Here is a 15,050-nt window from a genome sequence, read left to right as displayed (position 1 = left end):
AGGGGCCCCCTCCCACTGTGATGGACACCAAATCCAAAACCCAATCCCACTTGCCCACTTCTGAAGATAGAGCAAAAAAATCACAGCGTCACCCTGTCTAGTTCCAGTTCCCCAAATAAATGAGCCTTGCCCGTAGCTGCGGGCTCCCAGAGGAGAACTGCTTTATCTCCAGGTTTCAGAATGCTGATGTCTGACGGCTGCACGACCTGCTGGGCTGCAAAAGCCTCCTGGGAAAACGGCTCCTTTTCTAGTGAGAAGAGACTCCTGAAAACTCCGTAACCTTGGAACTTGTGTGTGTGTGTCTTGTCTTTAACTGCCTTGCGTGTGTGTGGCTTTTTTTTTTTTTTGAGTTGGGGGTTATTTTTTGAGGTTTAGGTCTTCTGAAGTCTGACTAGTTTACACCTTTTTGCAAGAAGCAACTTTTCTCTTCTAAATGCCTGCAAGTCTGAGGCCTTCTCCCACGCGGAGTAGAGAGGAAGGGGTTTCTGAGTCACATCTTGAAGGGTGTATCTGAACTGGCTCCAGGCAAGGGAAGCAGGCAAGGGCACCCTGGAGGGTGAGAATATAAAGTATAGAGTCGAAAGGCATGGGCTGCCTGGACCAAAGACGAAAGGGATGGCCTTGAACCCCACATTTTCCTTGGGCTGAGAGGGGAGCTCTGGGTATGGCTGAAGGAAGACAGTCGATGGCAACCTCAGAATCCTAACGGGCCCACGTGGGCAGATGGCGTGGTCTCACACTGAGCTCTACTTCCTGAGCTGTAAAGGGAGATAATTACCCCGACCTTACAGGGTTGCTGGAAGGATTAGAGAAGGACTGACTTGTGGATAAGAGCATGGGTCAGCCACTGTGGAACCAGATTCCAGCTTCATCATCGCTAGTCCTGAGACCGTGGGTTAGCTACTTCACCTCTCTAAGCCTCAGTTTCCTCATCTGTAAAATGGGGGTAATTAAAACCTCAGAGGAATATTGTGAGGATTAAATAAATAAGGCATATAAAGTATTTAGCTGTACCTGGCACATAAAAAGTGCCCCCAAATTGTTAGCTGGCCAGTTGACGATTGTGATGATGATGATTAGAAATAATCAGTCATGTGGGCAGGTAGCAGGGCTCTCCATAAACCCCAGCTGAATCTGGGCCTGGCTATTTCTGCTTGAAGAGAAGGTTCCTTGGCCACACAAAGTATCCAAAATACTCTTCCAGAAGGCAAGGGATTCCCGTGGGAATCAGTCCTTCCCACTCAGTCTGGGCACAGCTGAATTGGGGGCAAGGCTGCAATGAGACTCTGAATAAAGATGGAGAAAGCTCCACAGACAGCTCGCAGACCTCCAGGATGATGCATGGGTAGGAAGTGGTCGGCCACCACCGTGTCTGTGCAAACCCAAACCACCTGCCTGCAGCTATGGGCGGAACAGAGAAGACCTGCAGGCCTTGCTGAGCATCTGACCCAGAAGCGGGTAGTGGGAGGGAGGTGGCTCTCATGTGACTTCTAGTTCTTATGACAAATGCTCAAGAGTTTGAGGTGGCAGAGTTAATGCTCGCCATCTGAGGGCTGGACGTGTGGGCAAATGAATGGAAGCATCAACCCGGAAGCTGCCCTAAAACCTGGAATGGAAGACTAGAAAGAGCTCCCTTTACTGAGCACCTACTATGTGCTAGGCGCTTTGCCAGATAACTGATATGCATTATTGCCAGTCTGCATGACCATGTGGCAAGACCTCAACTCCCGTCTCAGGGAGGGCTGTTTGTTTCACCAGACTACCAGCTCCAGGAGGGCAGGCCTGCGTGCTGCTCACTGCCATCGCCCCAAAGCCCAGCCCGGTGCCTGCAAAGATTGGGTGCTTCCTACATAGGAGCCAATGGAGCGAATTTGATTTTTAACAGTTCTTTGTTTGGAAGGTCCAATCTGGGCTACTGCCTTGAATGAAAACACCCAAACAGGAGAGGCCAAAAGAAAAGGATATCAAAAAGAGGAGCTTTATGTCAAAATCCTTCCACCTTTCTCTGAATCTCACTCTCCTCATCTGAAAAACAGAGGCAGAATTACCTGCCTCATGGGGAGGTTGCTAGGGTTGAAAAGGATATAGAGAAAACCCTGTGCAGCGAGCTGGGCCTTGGGGCACGGCGCCTGTCTTTACCATTGCTTACAGTTATCCTTGCAGTTGGCTCCATCTACAGGTAGGCGAGGCTTTCAAGGCACTTTCCCAGGGGATCTCTTCCATTTTCAGGGCACTGGGCATGGCCTGGAGCTGTGACTGCCAAAGGAGCCCAGAGCTTTGGCAGGGAGCTGCCTGAGCCCTGACCCCTGCCAACCTGGACCCAGGCTCGACATGGACCCTGGCTGTGCCTTTGGTGGGTGACATGCTGGGTCATTCCTGCCTATGTGGGGGCACCTCAGCTGAGCTCCTGGGCTCCCCGGTACTTCCAATTGCCAGGGCTCTCACCCAAGCAACTTCAGGGCTTGCCCCATACTGGCTTTTCATCAAGGCGTGTGCGTACCCTCCAAGCTGCACAGGCTGCTCCTGGCAGGCAAGCAGGGGCAGATAAAGAAAGGGAGGCTTTGTGAAAAGAACGGTCTGCTGAGGCCACAGCTGAAGATTAACACCAGAGACCAGAATCCCACTAAGGTCATCTTGCTGCTAAGCCACTGTAAAGTTCTGTATGTGTTCAGGAAATGGAACCTGCTACTTGCTATTTTAATGGGACCATGAGACCCCCGTACTGGATATAAGAATAAGATGTGTAGGCAGTCACTGACACTGTTCACTGTCCAATTCTAGCTCTCTGCCTTCTGTGCACACAGTAGGAATATATCCCATTGATGTTCAATACACTCTTGAAATAAAAATGAAAATGATGTGCCATTTCCACATGAAAGCACTAAGAGCCAGTATACAACTCACCATTCTTTTATCCTCCTACCAAGGAAGCACATGTTCAAATAGAGCTCCACTGGTCTGGGTTTCAGAGTTACAACAGTCATCACAGCCCCCCTGCTGGCCCACAATGGACAGGAAGCGTGAACAGGAAACCAACCTTTGTTGTTACATACCGCTCAAAGATTTTGGGGGCTGTTTGTCACTGCAGCATAACCTAGCCTATTCTGACTGATGAAATGTGAATGCTTCAAGTCAAACCCATTTTTTGAGCAGCTCTTGCTGGCTTTGTCCCAGGCACAGAGGTTAGTCAGACATGATTCCTATCCCCCAAGAGGCTTACAGCCTAGACACCCACTTGAAAGGGAGCTGACCACATTGAGCCTGAAGGAGGGCCGTGAAGAACATCCTATGAATGGGGGCACACCTCAAAGCAGAGAGCCCTGCTGCTTGCAACATCCCCAGAAAAGTGAGATGAAGCTATGAAGATGGTTAATTTTACAGGCACCATGGAAAGAAAGATGAGCTACAGTCAGGAGGGGTGGGGAGTGGGAAGCTGGCCGAAGGATTATCTGCTCTGGGTGACCCTGTGGGATTTATTGTGACATTTCATTAGTAGGTCTCTAGAGGCTCCAGAAAAAAGTTAGTGGATCCAAATGCATTACAGTAATTCCTCTTTTATACCCCTAACTCAGACAGTTAGGAAATTAGGAAAGAGTCTCCTCAGCAAGCAGATTAACTGTGTGTTAAACAAGCTGGACTGCCTGAAGCCAGCCAGCCAAGTGGGAATGGGTTTGATATGAAATGGCAGCTCTGGGCAAATGGTGAATAACTCACTCAAGATCATGGCCAGCTGGAGGCTTGCAGATGCCCTGTAAGTAACACAGGGCCAGGACGTGGGAAGAGGGTCGTTGAGGAGAAGATAAAAGGTGGATGTGGCCAGAGGAAGGAACCCTGCTGTGAGGGCAGCTTCTTCCTCAACTAGGTCCATAGTCCCTGTCACACACCGTGGGGGCGGGGGGCACTGTAACACTATGTGCTAGCCTCCATTTACTAAGCTTAGCACAGTGCCTGGCATGTCACAAATGTTCAACAATTCTGGGCTCGTACTATATATCAGGCATTTATACACTTTATTGCAGTTTATCCTCACAAGAACCTCGATATTGAGATTATTTCCTGGTTTTCACATAAGCCAAGTAGAGTTGAGAGGTTAAAGGACTTGCCTAAAGGGGGTTTTGGGGTTCCAACCCAATAGCCTGACTCCAGAGGCCACACACACTTTCAGTAACAGAAGCAGTAGCTTCCCTGTGGGGAGGAGCTATGTGTCCTCATCACCTGATGGCTGCAGAGACCCTTCCAGCACCTGGCAAGGGCTTGATGGCTAGAGACCCCTCCAGCACCTGGCAAGGGTCTGACCTGAGTTGTGTTTGGCACAACGACTCTGAATGGAAGGGGACTGGATGGTAAGTTGTGAGGCCCTGGAGGCAAGAGGTTTGTTGGACTGCAGGGTGCCATGTGGGGAGCAGGGGGCCATGCTGGAGGGGGTAGGTGTAAACACACCTAAGTGTGAATGTACTTTTGTATGTACGTGTCCATCCTTTGACTCATCCTCGCCGTGGTGTAATGGGTTAAAGATAAGGAAGGCTTTGCTCAAGTTCCAAAGTGGTATTGAGGGAGGAGACAGCCTGCAGGCAATGCACAGCACTCACGCTTCAGCATGCTCTCAAATGCCTTCTGCAGGCTGGTGGTATGGGGGTTTTGGCTTCTCACTTCTATTACGCTCTCCAGAAAAGAAAAGGAAACCAGGGGACACAGACAGCTCTGAGGTCTAGCATTAGAGTCAGTCCTTCTCCTTGGAGTCACTGAGAAGGCTGATGGGACAGGGAAGAGTTAAACTGAGTGGCCCCAGGTGTCCACTCCCAGAGGCTCCTTCCTCTGTCCCAGCAAGAAATCCCAAGGCACATCCCCACTGACATGTGCACAGCTGCTGCTCGCATTTGGAATAAGCCACAACCAACTAAGGGACAGACCCTTTCTCGAATGCTCTTGATCAAGGTCAAAACAAAGCCAGATTAAAAAGCATCCTCCTTCACCTCCTATCTAGATGGAGGGTGGGATGGGATGCTGCCAAATAATGGGGAAAATAGCAGGTGGATCAAGAAGAAAGACCTGCTCAGAGATTTCTGGTCCCGAGTGCTTCCTTCTGAAGGTGACTGAGGAGAAAACCAGCAGCATCTGACCCATGGATTTCTAACCCCCTTGGTGTCACAGTCGCAGTAGATTCCTATTGTTTGCAAAGCGCCAACCCTAGATTCTGATACTTTTTTTTTTTAGTGCAGACCTTTTCTAAACAGAATGTCAATGACCTATGGTGGCAATGTAAAAAGGCCCTCGCCGTCTCTCAAACACTTACGAGCATCCACGCAAAGTACCGGGAACACACAAAGCTGAGCGTGAGATGGTTCTTCAGGCTGGGGGAGACAAATGCAGACAGTGCTCCCGGCCCTGGAGGAACACACCCATTCTCTTGCCATGTGCTCCCTGAGCACCTGGGAGTGTGGGGCCAGATTGTGAAGGGCTTGGGATACAGGGACGAGGAGAGAAGCAGGGCCCTGCCCAACCCACCCCATCTGCTGTGGCTCCTGACCAGGGCTGTGTGTCAGAACTGCCTACGGCAGCCTGACCCCTTCTGTGTAGGACCCTGGCACATATATTTTGGAAAAAGAATTATCCAGATAATTTTGATGTACAATATGTGAACAATGGACAAATGAGTAACCAGGCAGTTTAACAGTGAGACAAGTGCCAGGAAATGTTCAGGGAAGGATGGAAGAGATTTGGAGAGGCAGAGTTCCCAATGCCAGCTGTGCGATTTGGGCAAGTTATCTAATCTCTGTACTTCAGGTTACTCATCTGCTAAACAGGCATGATATTATCTACCACTGTTTTTGTTTCCTAGGTTGCTCAGCAAACACCATGCAATGGTTCTGCTTGAACCACGGGGATTAAATGGCTCCAGGTTTTGAGGCTGGGAAAAAGTCCACATCAAGGCATCATCAAGGTAATGCTTTCTCCCCAAAGATGGGCATTCTGGGGCTGGCTGCTGGCAAACCATGGTCTTTTGCTGGTGAACTACAGGTCAACCGGTGCCAAACCCTTCCAGATCCTCCCTTCCATAGCACCCCTCTCCTCCGCTCACTCCACAATTCAGAGATGCTGGCCCCTTCCACAGCGGCTAGCCAGCAAGTTCCAACTCCTTGGCCTGGCATTCAAGGCCGTCATTTTCCACGGTTCCATGAATCTGCCAGCATTTTCCATGGTTCTGCCTCTAGGTCCCCTTTCAGCTGCACAGATATGCTGAGACCCCCCTCTGCCCATCTGGGCTGACCCTTGGGAGTGCCTTTTCCCAGCTCCACTGGATGATGCCTGCCCATGGCTCAAGGTCTAGGTACTCTGCAAAGAGTAGCACGCTGGTTAGGAGTGAGAGCTCCAGAGCCACACTCCCTGGGGTTGAAGTCTGGCTCTGCCACTTAGGAGTTGTGTGGCTTAACCCTCTGCCTCAGTTTCCTCGTGAAAAACAGGGAGAATAGTGTACCCGCCTTGTGGAGTGGCTGTGAGGGTGGAATGGGGTAACATCTTTAAGTGCTCAGAACATGGCCTAGCCCACAGGGAGCCTGCACCTGCTCATGAGCACCTCAGCTCATGCTTGTCTCCATCGCCCAAACAGCCTGCTCCATTTTCCTAGGAATTCAGTGTGCTGGGTGCTAGGGAGAGCGTGGGGGACAAGGCAGACCCTGCCTCCCTGAGGTTCACGGTCTTGTGGAAGGTTGGAGAATGGACACAAAATGCCAAGCTCCTAAACCTGACCACACTCACCTCGGTACTGCGTGCAGAGTAGGTCTCCGGATTAGAGTTCAGAGAATGAAACAAGCACTTACTGAGTATACACAAATCGGGGCCAGGTACTTTTCACCCTAACTGGCCCATTTTAATTCCTTGATGGTCCTTTCAGGATATGCCCTAAACCTCCTACTCAGATGTGGAAGCTGAGGCAGGGAGAGGGTTAGTGACTTGCCCCATGTCCCATGGCTGCTCAGCGGCACAGCCAGGGCCAACCCCAGGCCTGCCTAACACCAAAACCCAAATTCTCACTGGCAGGCCATGAAGATCTGGGGTGGGAGCAGTGACCAGGAAAGACCCTGGAAGGAGGAAGCTTGGGAACCATCCCCCTAAAAGCTGTGGCGCATCTGCCATTGTCATCAACCAGCCCTGCCACCAAGAGGTCACCTGCCTCTCACTGCCTGCCCACCAGCTTCCAACCTCGTCTGGAGGCAGCTGAACAGTGATCTTACTTTCAATTTCCATGACCAAATGGTTAATGGTAATTAATTCAATTTGTTCTGTAGGGAAATTGAAGGCTTGGCTTGTATTAATGATCTAAACTTAACATGTAATTTATGCTAATTGGAGCCAAAGACATGACTTCTCTAAATTAAGAATTGGTTCTATTAATAAAACCACATCATTCCAGGTAATGAGGAGCCTGGCAGATGGTTTGCTGCATGGGACGGGGGAAAGATAACTATGAAAAAAGCAAAATGACGACAGCAGAGAGGACGTGACTTTCAATGGCCTCTCCAGGGAGAGCAGGTTTAGAGAGGCCGGAGGAGCCTACAGCTACACCTCCACCAGCAGGGGCACCTCAGCCTGAAGATGGCTAGAGGACGTGCAGGGTTGAGTAGCCACCCAGACCCAGCACTGGGCTGGCTGCCGGAGCTCCAGGCTGATGGCCTTCACCACCACCCGGAGAGGTAGGTGACTCTGACCTCTTGCTGCAAAGGGGAAATGGATGTCTGGAGGCCACGTCCCTGCCCTTCCTAGGTTACACAGCCGAGTAGGGGCTGAGCCAGGATCCGAGCCCAGGTCTCAGTGGACTCCCAGATCCATGCTCTTTCCCTTACTCCCCTCCCCCTTCACCGTAGGTGGAGAGCATGGCCCCGTCCCACCGACCTAAGGCTAGTGAACATGATGTGAGCAGAGGCCTTACCTGTCCAGGTATGGTTTGGCTCAGCTCTGGCCCACTACCACAGGAGGAGCATGCCCAGGGTAGCTGCTGCCCTTCAACCTGGAGCAGACCTGAACCCAAGCCAAGCTCATCCAACTTGTAGCCAGAAACAAAGCCCGTCCTAGATCAACTAAACCACAGCCAACCTGTAGACGCTGAGCATGGAAATACTTGTTGTAAAGAAAAGGGATGAGTCATGCCCTGCAGCTCCAAGGTCCCCCCCTGCCCTCTGGGGATGCCGACAATGACAGGAGCGATAGCCGGCCAGGCTCTTGCAGCTCTCTCAGATCCAGCCGATGGCCTGATGGCCCCAATTCTCAAGAAAAAGGAAGCTGAAACCATACCCCCCCTCAACATGGCCACCTGGAAGCTGCGAACATGCCTTACTTGGAAAAAGGGTCTTTGCAGATGGAATGAAACTAAGGAGCTCAAGATGATATGCTCCTGGACTGGGGTGGGCCCTAAATCCCAAGACAACTGCTCTTAGAAGAGAAGAGAAGGGAGGAAGAGGAGACGGTGACTGAAGATGGAGGCAGAGGTTAGAGGGAGGCATCTACAAGCCGAGGCAGGCCGAGGCAGGCCAGCAGCCACCGATGCTGGCAGACAAAGATTAAACTCCCGCTGCTTAAGCCACGCTGTTTGTGGGAACTTATTACGGCCGTCCTAGGAAAGAAGTAATGTCCCAGCTGCTCTGCGCGCTCCCAGAGCACACTCGCTGTCACACTCGTCCCACTTCACACGTATTTTCTATGCCCAGGGACAAGTGGAAAGGTGTGGTGGCATCTGGGCTGCCACAGTGACAGGAGGGGCTACTGGCACTGAACACCCGAGGCCAGGTGTTGCTGGGCAATGGTGCACGTGTCTGTGCACACGTGTGTAGGTGTGCATGTGTGCAATCTTTCCGAGTCTGCTCCAAGTGCCAACCTCCCTCCATGGAGAAACACACAGTCTCCACATTCTCTCCCACTCAAGAATGCACATCACAACGATGTCCTTATTTCAGGACCTTCTTGCAGCCACTCTAATCTGTGTACAGAAAAAATAAACTTTTTTCCAATACAAACTCGTAGCTATTATTTCTAGGAACTGGAGACACACCTTGCAAGGCTTGTGACCCACTCGGAGGTGAACTTGGGAGGAGTTTTTGTCTGAGACAGTAAGCCACACTCACCTTTTTCCTGAGCCATCTCTTGCAGACAGAAGTAGATGACTCTGGCTCCTAGGCTAAAGCCAATCAAGGTGACAGGTCGCTGGCCCTGGGGAAGAAAGGACACAGGTGTCTGGAGGGCGACACAGCCAGTCCCAGCAAAGCATCAGCCCAGATAAGGGCGGCCTGGAAGATTCCATAGCGCCTGCCTGGGGCTTCATGAATCACGCACATGCTATTCCCGGTCCCCAAGTTCTGATGTCATAAACAGGAGAGGCAGGGCCTCACTAATGCGGGGTACACCTGCTGCTGGGACTGGCTTCCTCCGAGGCCGACAGGCTGCACTAATTTCCTTTCTTCTCAAACCATCATCCAGCTGCTGCTCTCTTCTTCCCCAGGAGACACGGCCAGTTAGTTACAGGTGCTCCTCACTCATCTACCTTTGGCAAGTGACTGCAGGAAAGTGGAACCCCTTCTGCAGGAAGTCACCCAGGTGTGATGGAGTAAAAAGGACAAGTATGATACGGGAGGGACAAGTGTTCCGCTTCCAGATACGAAGGTGGAACATGAAATACTGGCTTTAAGTTACAAGGAGAAAGTAATGAGTCAGATGTAAGAGGAGCTCTCTGACTAAAGAACTTACAGAAAAGGCAAACTGTTATTAAAGTAGGACTGAAAGAAAAAGGGAGTTATCTGGGGGCATTTGGGTACAAATCCTGCATAGAAGGAATGGGGAGGAGCAAACGAGCTCTGGAGGTCAGATCCAGTGTTACCAGTCTAGTTCTTTTCCTTAGTTTTGCACTAGTACGTGTATCGCCCTCCATTCCACTTACTACCACAGAAAATCCTCCATTATTTGAATTCTGCAGGAACTCGGTGGCAAAGGCTGCTAATCATGTCCCAATAGCCCTTCCCCGCTTTGTCCTGAGCTTTATTGGGCACACAGTCACCCAGCCAAAGATGAAGTTTCCCAGGCTCCCTTGCAGCTAGGTGTGGCCATGTGGCTGAGTCCTGGCCACAGGATGTGAAGGGAGGTGAGAGGTGTGACTTGTAGGCATTCCCTTCATCTCCACTTTTCTACTTCCTCCTGGCTGGCATGGGGATGAACTCCCAAAGGTCTGTCTTGGGCTACAAGAGAGAAGCAAAGTGCTGAGGCTGCAAGTCAGCGAGATTGGAGGAGTCTGGGCCCCTGACCTGTGAGGCCGCCATATAATGACCCTCACCCCCAGGATGTCCTCATCCTAATACCTTCTGTGGTAAAAAGGTCTCTGCAGATGTGATCAAGTTAAGGATCTTGAGATGAAGAGAATATCCTGGGATATCCTGGATATCAGGGTGGGCCTGGTGGAATCACAATGGTCCTTCTAAGAGAGGTGCAAGAGGAGTTGGAGTTAGGAGATGATGTGGCAACAGAAACAAAGTGACAGAGGGACAGAGATCTGAAGAAACCATACTGTTCGCTCTGAAGGAGGAGGAAGGGGCCCTGAGCCAAAGGATGCAGGTGGCTTTTGGAAGCTGGAAAAGACAAGGAAATGGATTCTGCTCTGGAGCATCCAGAAAGGAATAAAACTCTGCAGACCCATCTTGGACTTCTGACCTCCAGGCTTATAAGATTCTACATTTGTGTTGTTTTAGGCCGTAAACTTGTTTCAGCAGCAACAGGAAACGACACATCACACTGCCCTGGCTGCTCACACCCAGACTATGCCATGGGAGAAAATGAACTTCCATCTTGTTTGTGCCAGTGCCATGTTGGTCTTTGCTAAACAGCCAAACTTGCTGTAAGACTTCTCTACTTGGAAAAGATGCAGGGATTGGATGGGGGGTACCCATTTCTCAGGCAACTTACCAGAAACTGCTAGCTGTTCCTTACCATCCATGCTCCCGTTTTCCCATAGTAATGGAATTGTGGTTGGGCCATAGCCAGCCCGAGTAAAGCTGGCATTTCCCAGCTTGCTGGCAGCTAGGTACGGTCATGTTGACTAGGGACTGGCCAGTGAGACGTCAGCAGAAGGGCTAAAGGCCCTGGACCTTTCTTCTTCACTCCTCCTTCCTCCTGCTGCCGGAGCAGATGCCGCCATCTTGGACCACGAGATCAAGCCCACGGATGGCTGGGCCGCAAGACTGAGGAGCCCGGGCCTTGGACGCCACGGCGCACGCTCCAGTGCAGGGTCACCTTCCTCAGCTTTTATGGGTGAAAACACTTCATCTGCTAGAGTCACTGTTATTTTGGGTTTTCTCCCATTTGCGGCCCAAACAAATCCTAACAATACAGTCATCCCTACCACCACTTTTCAAACTTTTGTCTCCATTTAACTTTGGTTAAATTTAGACGGGGGTAGTTGTGTTTCCCCACTGAGCACATCTTTACTGGATTCAAATTTTTAAAATATTATGACTTCTCTTCCTAACCATTTTACAAAGTATTTAGGCCACTGAAGATTTACTCAGATAGCAGCTTTATACTTCTAGGAAAGCACACTTGGCCCCCAGGATATGGGAATTCCATTTGGAGCCAGGAGATAAGTGGTCTCACATACTTGCTGGCGTCACTGCAAACTGAGTCAGAGATTTCCATTGAAATATCGCCCAAGTGAGTCCATTATGGCTAAACTTTTAATTAAAAGCTGATACACAGCTGATTCATAGGAGCCACTTTTGCTTCTGCTCTAGCCCCCACTGTGTTCACACTCGCAGATGCCCATTATCCAGCCCTTGCCTAATTACCTGCTGGAGGTGCACAGTCTATGAGTCACACTTGTCCATCCTGGCAGACTTCCATGACCTCAACTGGAGGGGCAGGGAAGACTACCAACCCCAAAAGCCACTGGGCCACTTCTCAGAGGACTGGTCCCTGCCTTGCCCTCCACCCACAGTCATTCCCAGGTACCTGCTGCCGGGAAAGCAGGATGTGGGCCAGGTGCTTGCCGACCTCTGCTGATCGATGGAGGCACACACCCCAGGGGTTGTCGATGACATTGGCGACAGCAAGGAGTGAAGCTGGCCAGGTGAGGGCAGCCACGATGCCTGGAGAGGTGGGATATCAGTGATGAAGGGAGTGGGGGTCCTTCTAGGGAAGAGATTGGCCGGTGGATGCCTTTCCAGTGAATGCATGCAGTCTCTAACTTGGAACTTGCAAAATTTCCAAGGGTTATTAAGCAAAACAGAAGAAATCTGAAGCTCATGTATTTCTGATGGAGGGACCAGACCCCTTTGCTCAAGCACTTGTCATATGTGAGATTCCAAAGATGGCCCCAGTTCGTCACCCCATCCTCTCCCCCCACTTTGCCTTATAACTGCCTTGCCTAGATCAGTTGACTGCAGCCCACAGACGTGAGCAGTCCCAGCTAAGATCAGTCAATTCCAGCTCATGACTTGGGAGATATCATGATACATGATTATTTTAAGCTACGGAGTTTTGGGGTGGCTTGTTAGGCAGCAATAGCTAGCTGGGGCATTATGAGATAAGGTGGTTGGCTGTTTATCTGTTTCCTTCCCAGAAAGATCCTGAACTTCCCACAGACAGGAATGCAGTCTTAACTTCTCTGTGTCCCTAATGCCTACCACAGTGCCTGGCTCGCTGGGGACTTCAGGTGTGCAAAGGCATGGTGCCAGAGAGGGAGGGGAGCAGGGGACACGCTGCTGGTGGGGGAGGTGGTGGCTTACCAGACAACACTGTGTACTTTAGGGCCTCCTGGGCCACCATGTTGGCAAGACCGCTGAGGATGGTCTCCAGGGCGTTGCCGAGCTCCATCAGGTACTTGGCCTCCCAGGCCAGGCAGTACTGCTCGCGGCTGTGGGCCAGGGCAGCCCACGGGGCGCTGAAGGTGCCTGGGGAGAACACAGGTAGTGGGGCTCTCTCCTGCCTGTGGCAGAAGATGCCCCACTCCACCTTCCCAGGCAGGTGACCTGGCCCATACTTTCGGAGGGAACACAAGAGGCCTCTCCCTGCCCTGCCAGTGACTGACAGATATTAGCAGAGCAGACAGGGCACAGTGCCACAGTGCCACAGCTGGCAGACTGGGGGTGAATCCCAACATTCCTTAGTAGCTGGGTGACCATGGGCACATCACTACCCACCTTGAGCTTCATTTGTTAATCTGCAAAGTGGGAGATTAATATTTACCTCCCTTCATGGGGTAGTTATAAGAATTAAAAGTTTGAACTACTATATAGTACTATTACAATAGTATAATACTATTACTACTTTAGTACTAGTAAAGTGTTATTTTCTCTCATCTTGCAGTAATTCTGGAATGAGAGAGCTCAGTATAGCTTAGCTCACCTCATTCATTCATTCATTCACTCATTCCACAAGCACTGATCTTACCATGCCAGGCCCTGAGCTTGACTCTGAGGATACAGAGAACTATGACTGCAGAGGGTTAGTGAACATGTGCTCAGTGCTGGGAACTCTGTGTTGAAAACCTTTTGCATGGACTCAATAATCATTTAATCTCCACAGTCTCTGAAATAGGTTCTATGATTAGTCTCATTTTACAGCTGAGGAAACAGAATCATCTAGATAACAGAGCTCTTAGTTTGGGGAGAGAGATGTTACAGTGAACTATACAGCGACTCAATAGTGGAAGAAGGCATGGGGGCTGGGGAGTATCCATTTCTGCCTGTGGCCCGGGCGAAATACAATCTCCTCCCACCCTACTGAAAACCCTTCAGTAGCTTCTGGATCTTGTATCCACTCTCACTTGTCCAGTTCAACAGGCTCTCCCACGGGGAGCCCTCCTAGCCCCTCTGTCTAGATCAAATGTACCCTGCACTTCCTTGCCACAAGCTCTCATCGCAGTCTATAATCACACATTATTTTGACACCATCTGTTTAATGTATGGCCCTCCCATAGTCTTTTCTGCCAAGCACTCTATTCCCAATGGGCCACACAGGAGCCACTCAAAAAAACATGGTGAGTGAATGAATGGAGCTTCAGTTTCTGGACCATGAACTCCGTGTCCTCTACCTCCAGGAGTCGTCCTCCCCTGGCAGGGTGTTCCATGGCTACAAAGACCACTGTGGGGCTGCTCCTGACCCTCTGCAGGATCCTGTCACAGCTCTGGGATTGTCTAATTATGGATAAAGCAACAGCCAGCCCTGAGAGAGGCGGTGGGGGCAAAATAGGAAGCACACGGGCTGGCCCTGCTGCTGGGCTGGATGGCTCTCAGCAAGGCACACTGCCCTCCTGAGTGTCGCATTCTGTACCTTTAAGGTTGGAATAGCAAAGGTGGGCTCACTGGTGGGGTGGAGGGAATCTCACAAGATGCTGTCAGAAAAGCACTATATGAACTGTAAAGTGTTGCACTGCATTGGATCGCCCCGTGGCCAAGAACATGGGCTGTTGAGCCAGACAAAATGGGGATGAGTCCTGCCCCTGCCTAACTAGCTGGGTGACCCTGGGCAGCCCTCTTGAGCCCAAGTTTCCTCATCTGTGAAATGGGGGTGATAATGATGCCCACCCCCTCGGGGTGATGCTGCTGATAAACCAGGTGAAGTGACACGTGCAAAATGGTTGGGTTGGTGCCTGGCTGGTGCTAAGTGGCTAGAGATAAAATTATCGTTTCTATACATAATCCAGCCCAGTTTAGCAGAGGGGTGAGTTAAAGAATGTCCTAACATCATGCGCAGAAGCAAGCCCATGACGACAATGAGGCTTCGTTCTCAGCTGTCAGGGAGAAAGGACTGGGTAGTGTTTTCCTTTCTGACCTTTCTCTACCTTTGGTATGTTATTTTTATGGTAATAAAAAAATTAAAAACCCAAACCATCTCCTCTGCCTGAGAAACACACTGCACTAGACTACCAGAGGGGAACCCTGACAATGACACTCCCTCCCCGCCCCCCACACTCAAATGAACTTGACCTCTGAGCTAGGGCAAAACAATGAGAAAATGGGGTCAAATGAAGACAAGGGAGATGCCCTCTGCACTAGTCAGAATTGCAAATTCCTTTA

At 50.6% G+C, this 15,050-nt stretch overlaps 1 protein-coding gene across 12 annotated transcripts in view; it reads right to left on the bottom strand.

The window, feature by feature from the left end:
• Positions 1-15,050, bottom strand: part of TMCO4 (transmembrane and coiled-coil domains 4) — a 100,500-nt gene that overhangs the window by 37,504 nt on the left and 47,946 nt on the right. For all 12 annotated transcript variants that reach the window (XM_023588820.3, XM_058304247.2, XM_071217747.1 and 9 more), the window contains 3 exons: positions 12,759-12,923; positions 11,983-12,119; positions 9,117-9,201 (listed from right to left, as the gene is read on the bottom strand). In XM_023588820.3, coding sequence (XP_023444588.1) covers positions 9,117-9,201; positions 11,983-12,119; positions 12,759-12,923 — 387 coding nt within the window. The remainder of the gene's footprint in view (positions 1-9,116; positions 9,202-11,982; positions 12,120-12,758; positions 12,924-15,050) is intronic.

Source organism: Dasypus novemcinctus, chromosome 9, assembly GCF_030445035.2.
Source record: "Dasypus novemcinctus isolate mDasNov1 chromosome 9, mDasNov1.1.hap2, whole genome shotgun sequence".
Taxonomy (NCBI): Eukaryota; Metazoa; Chordata; class Mammalia; order Cingulata; family Dasypodidae; genus Dasypus; species Dasypus novemcinctus.
The sequence above is the reverse complement of the archived record's forward strand: the minus strand, read 5'-3'. Positions and strand labels throughout refer to the sequence as shown.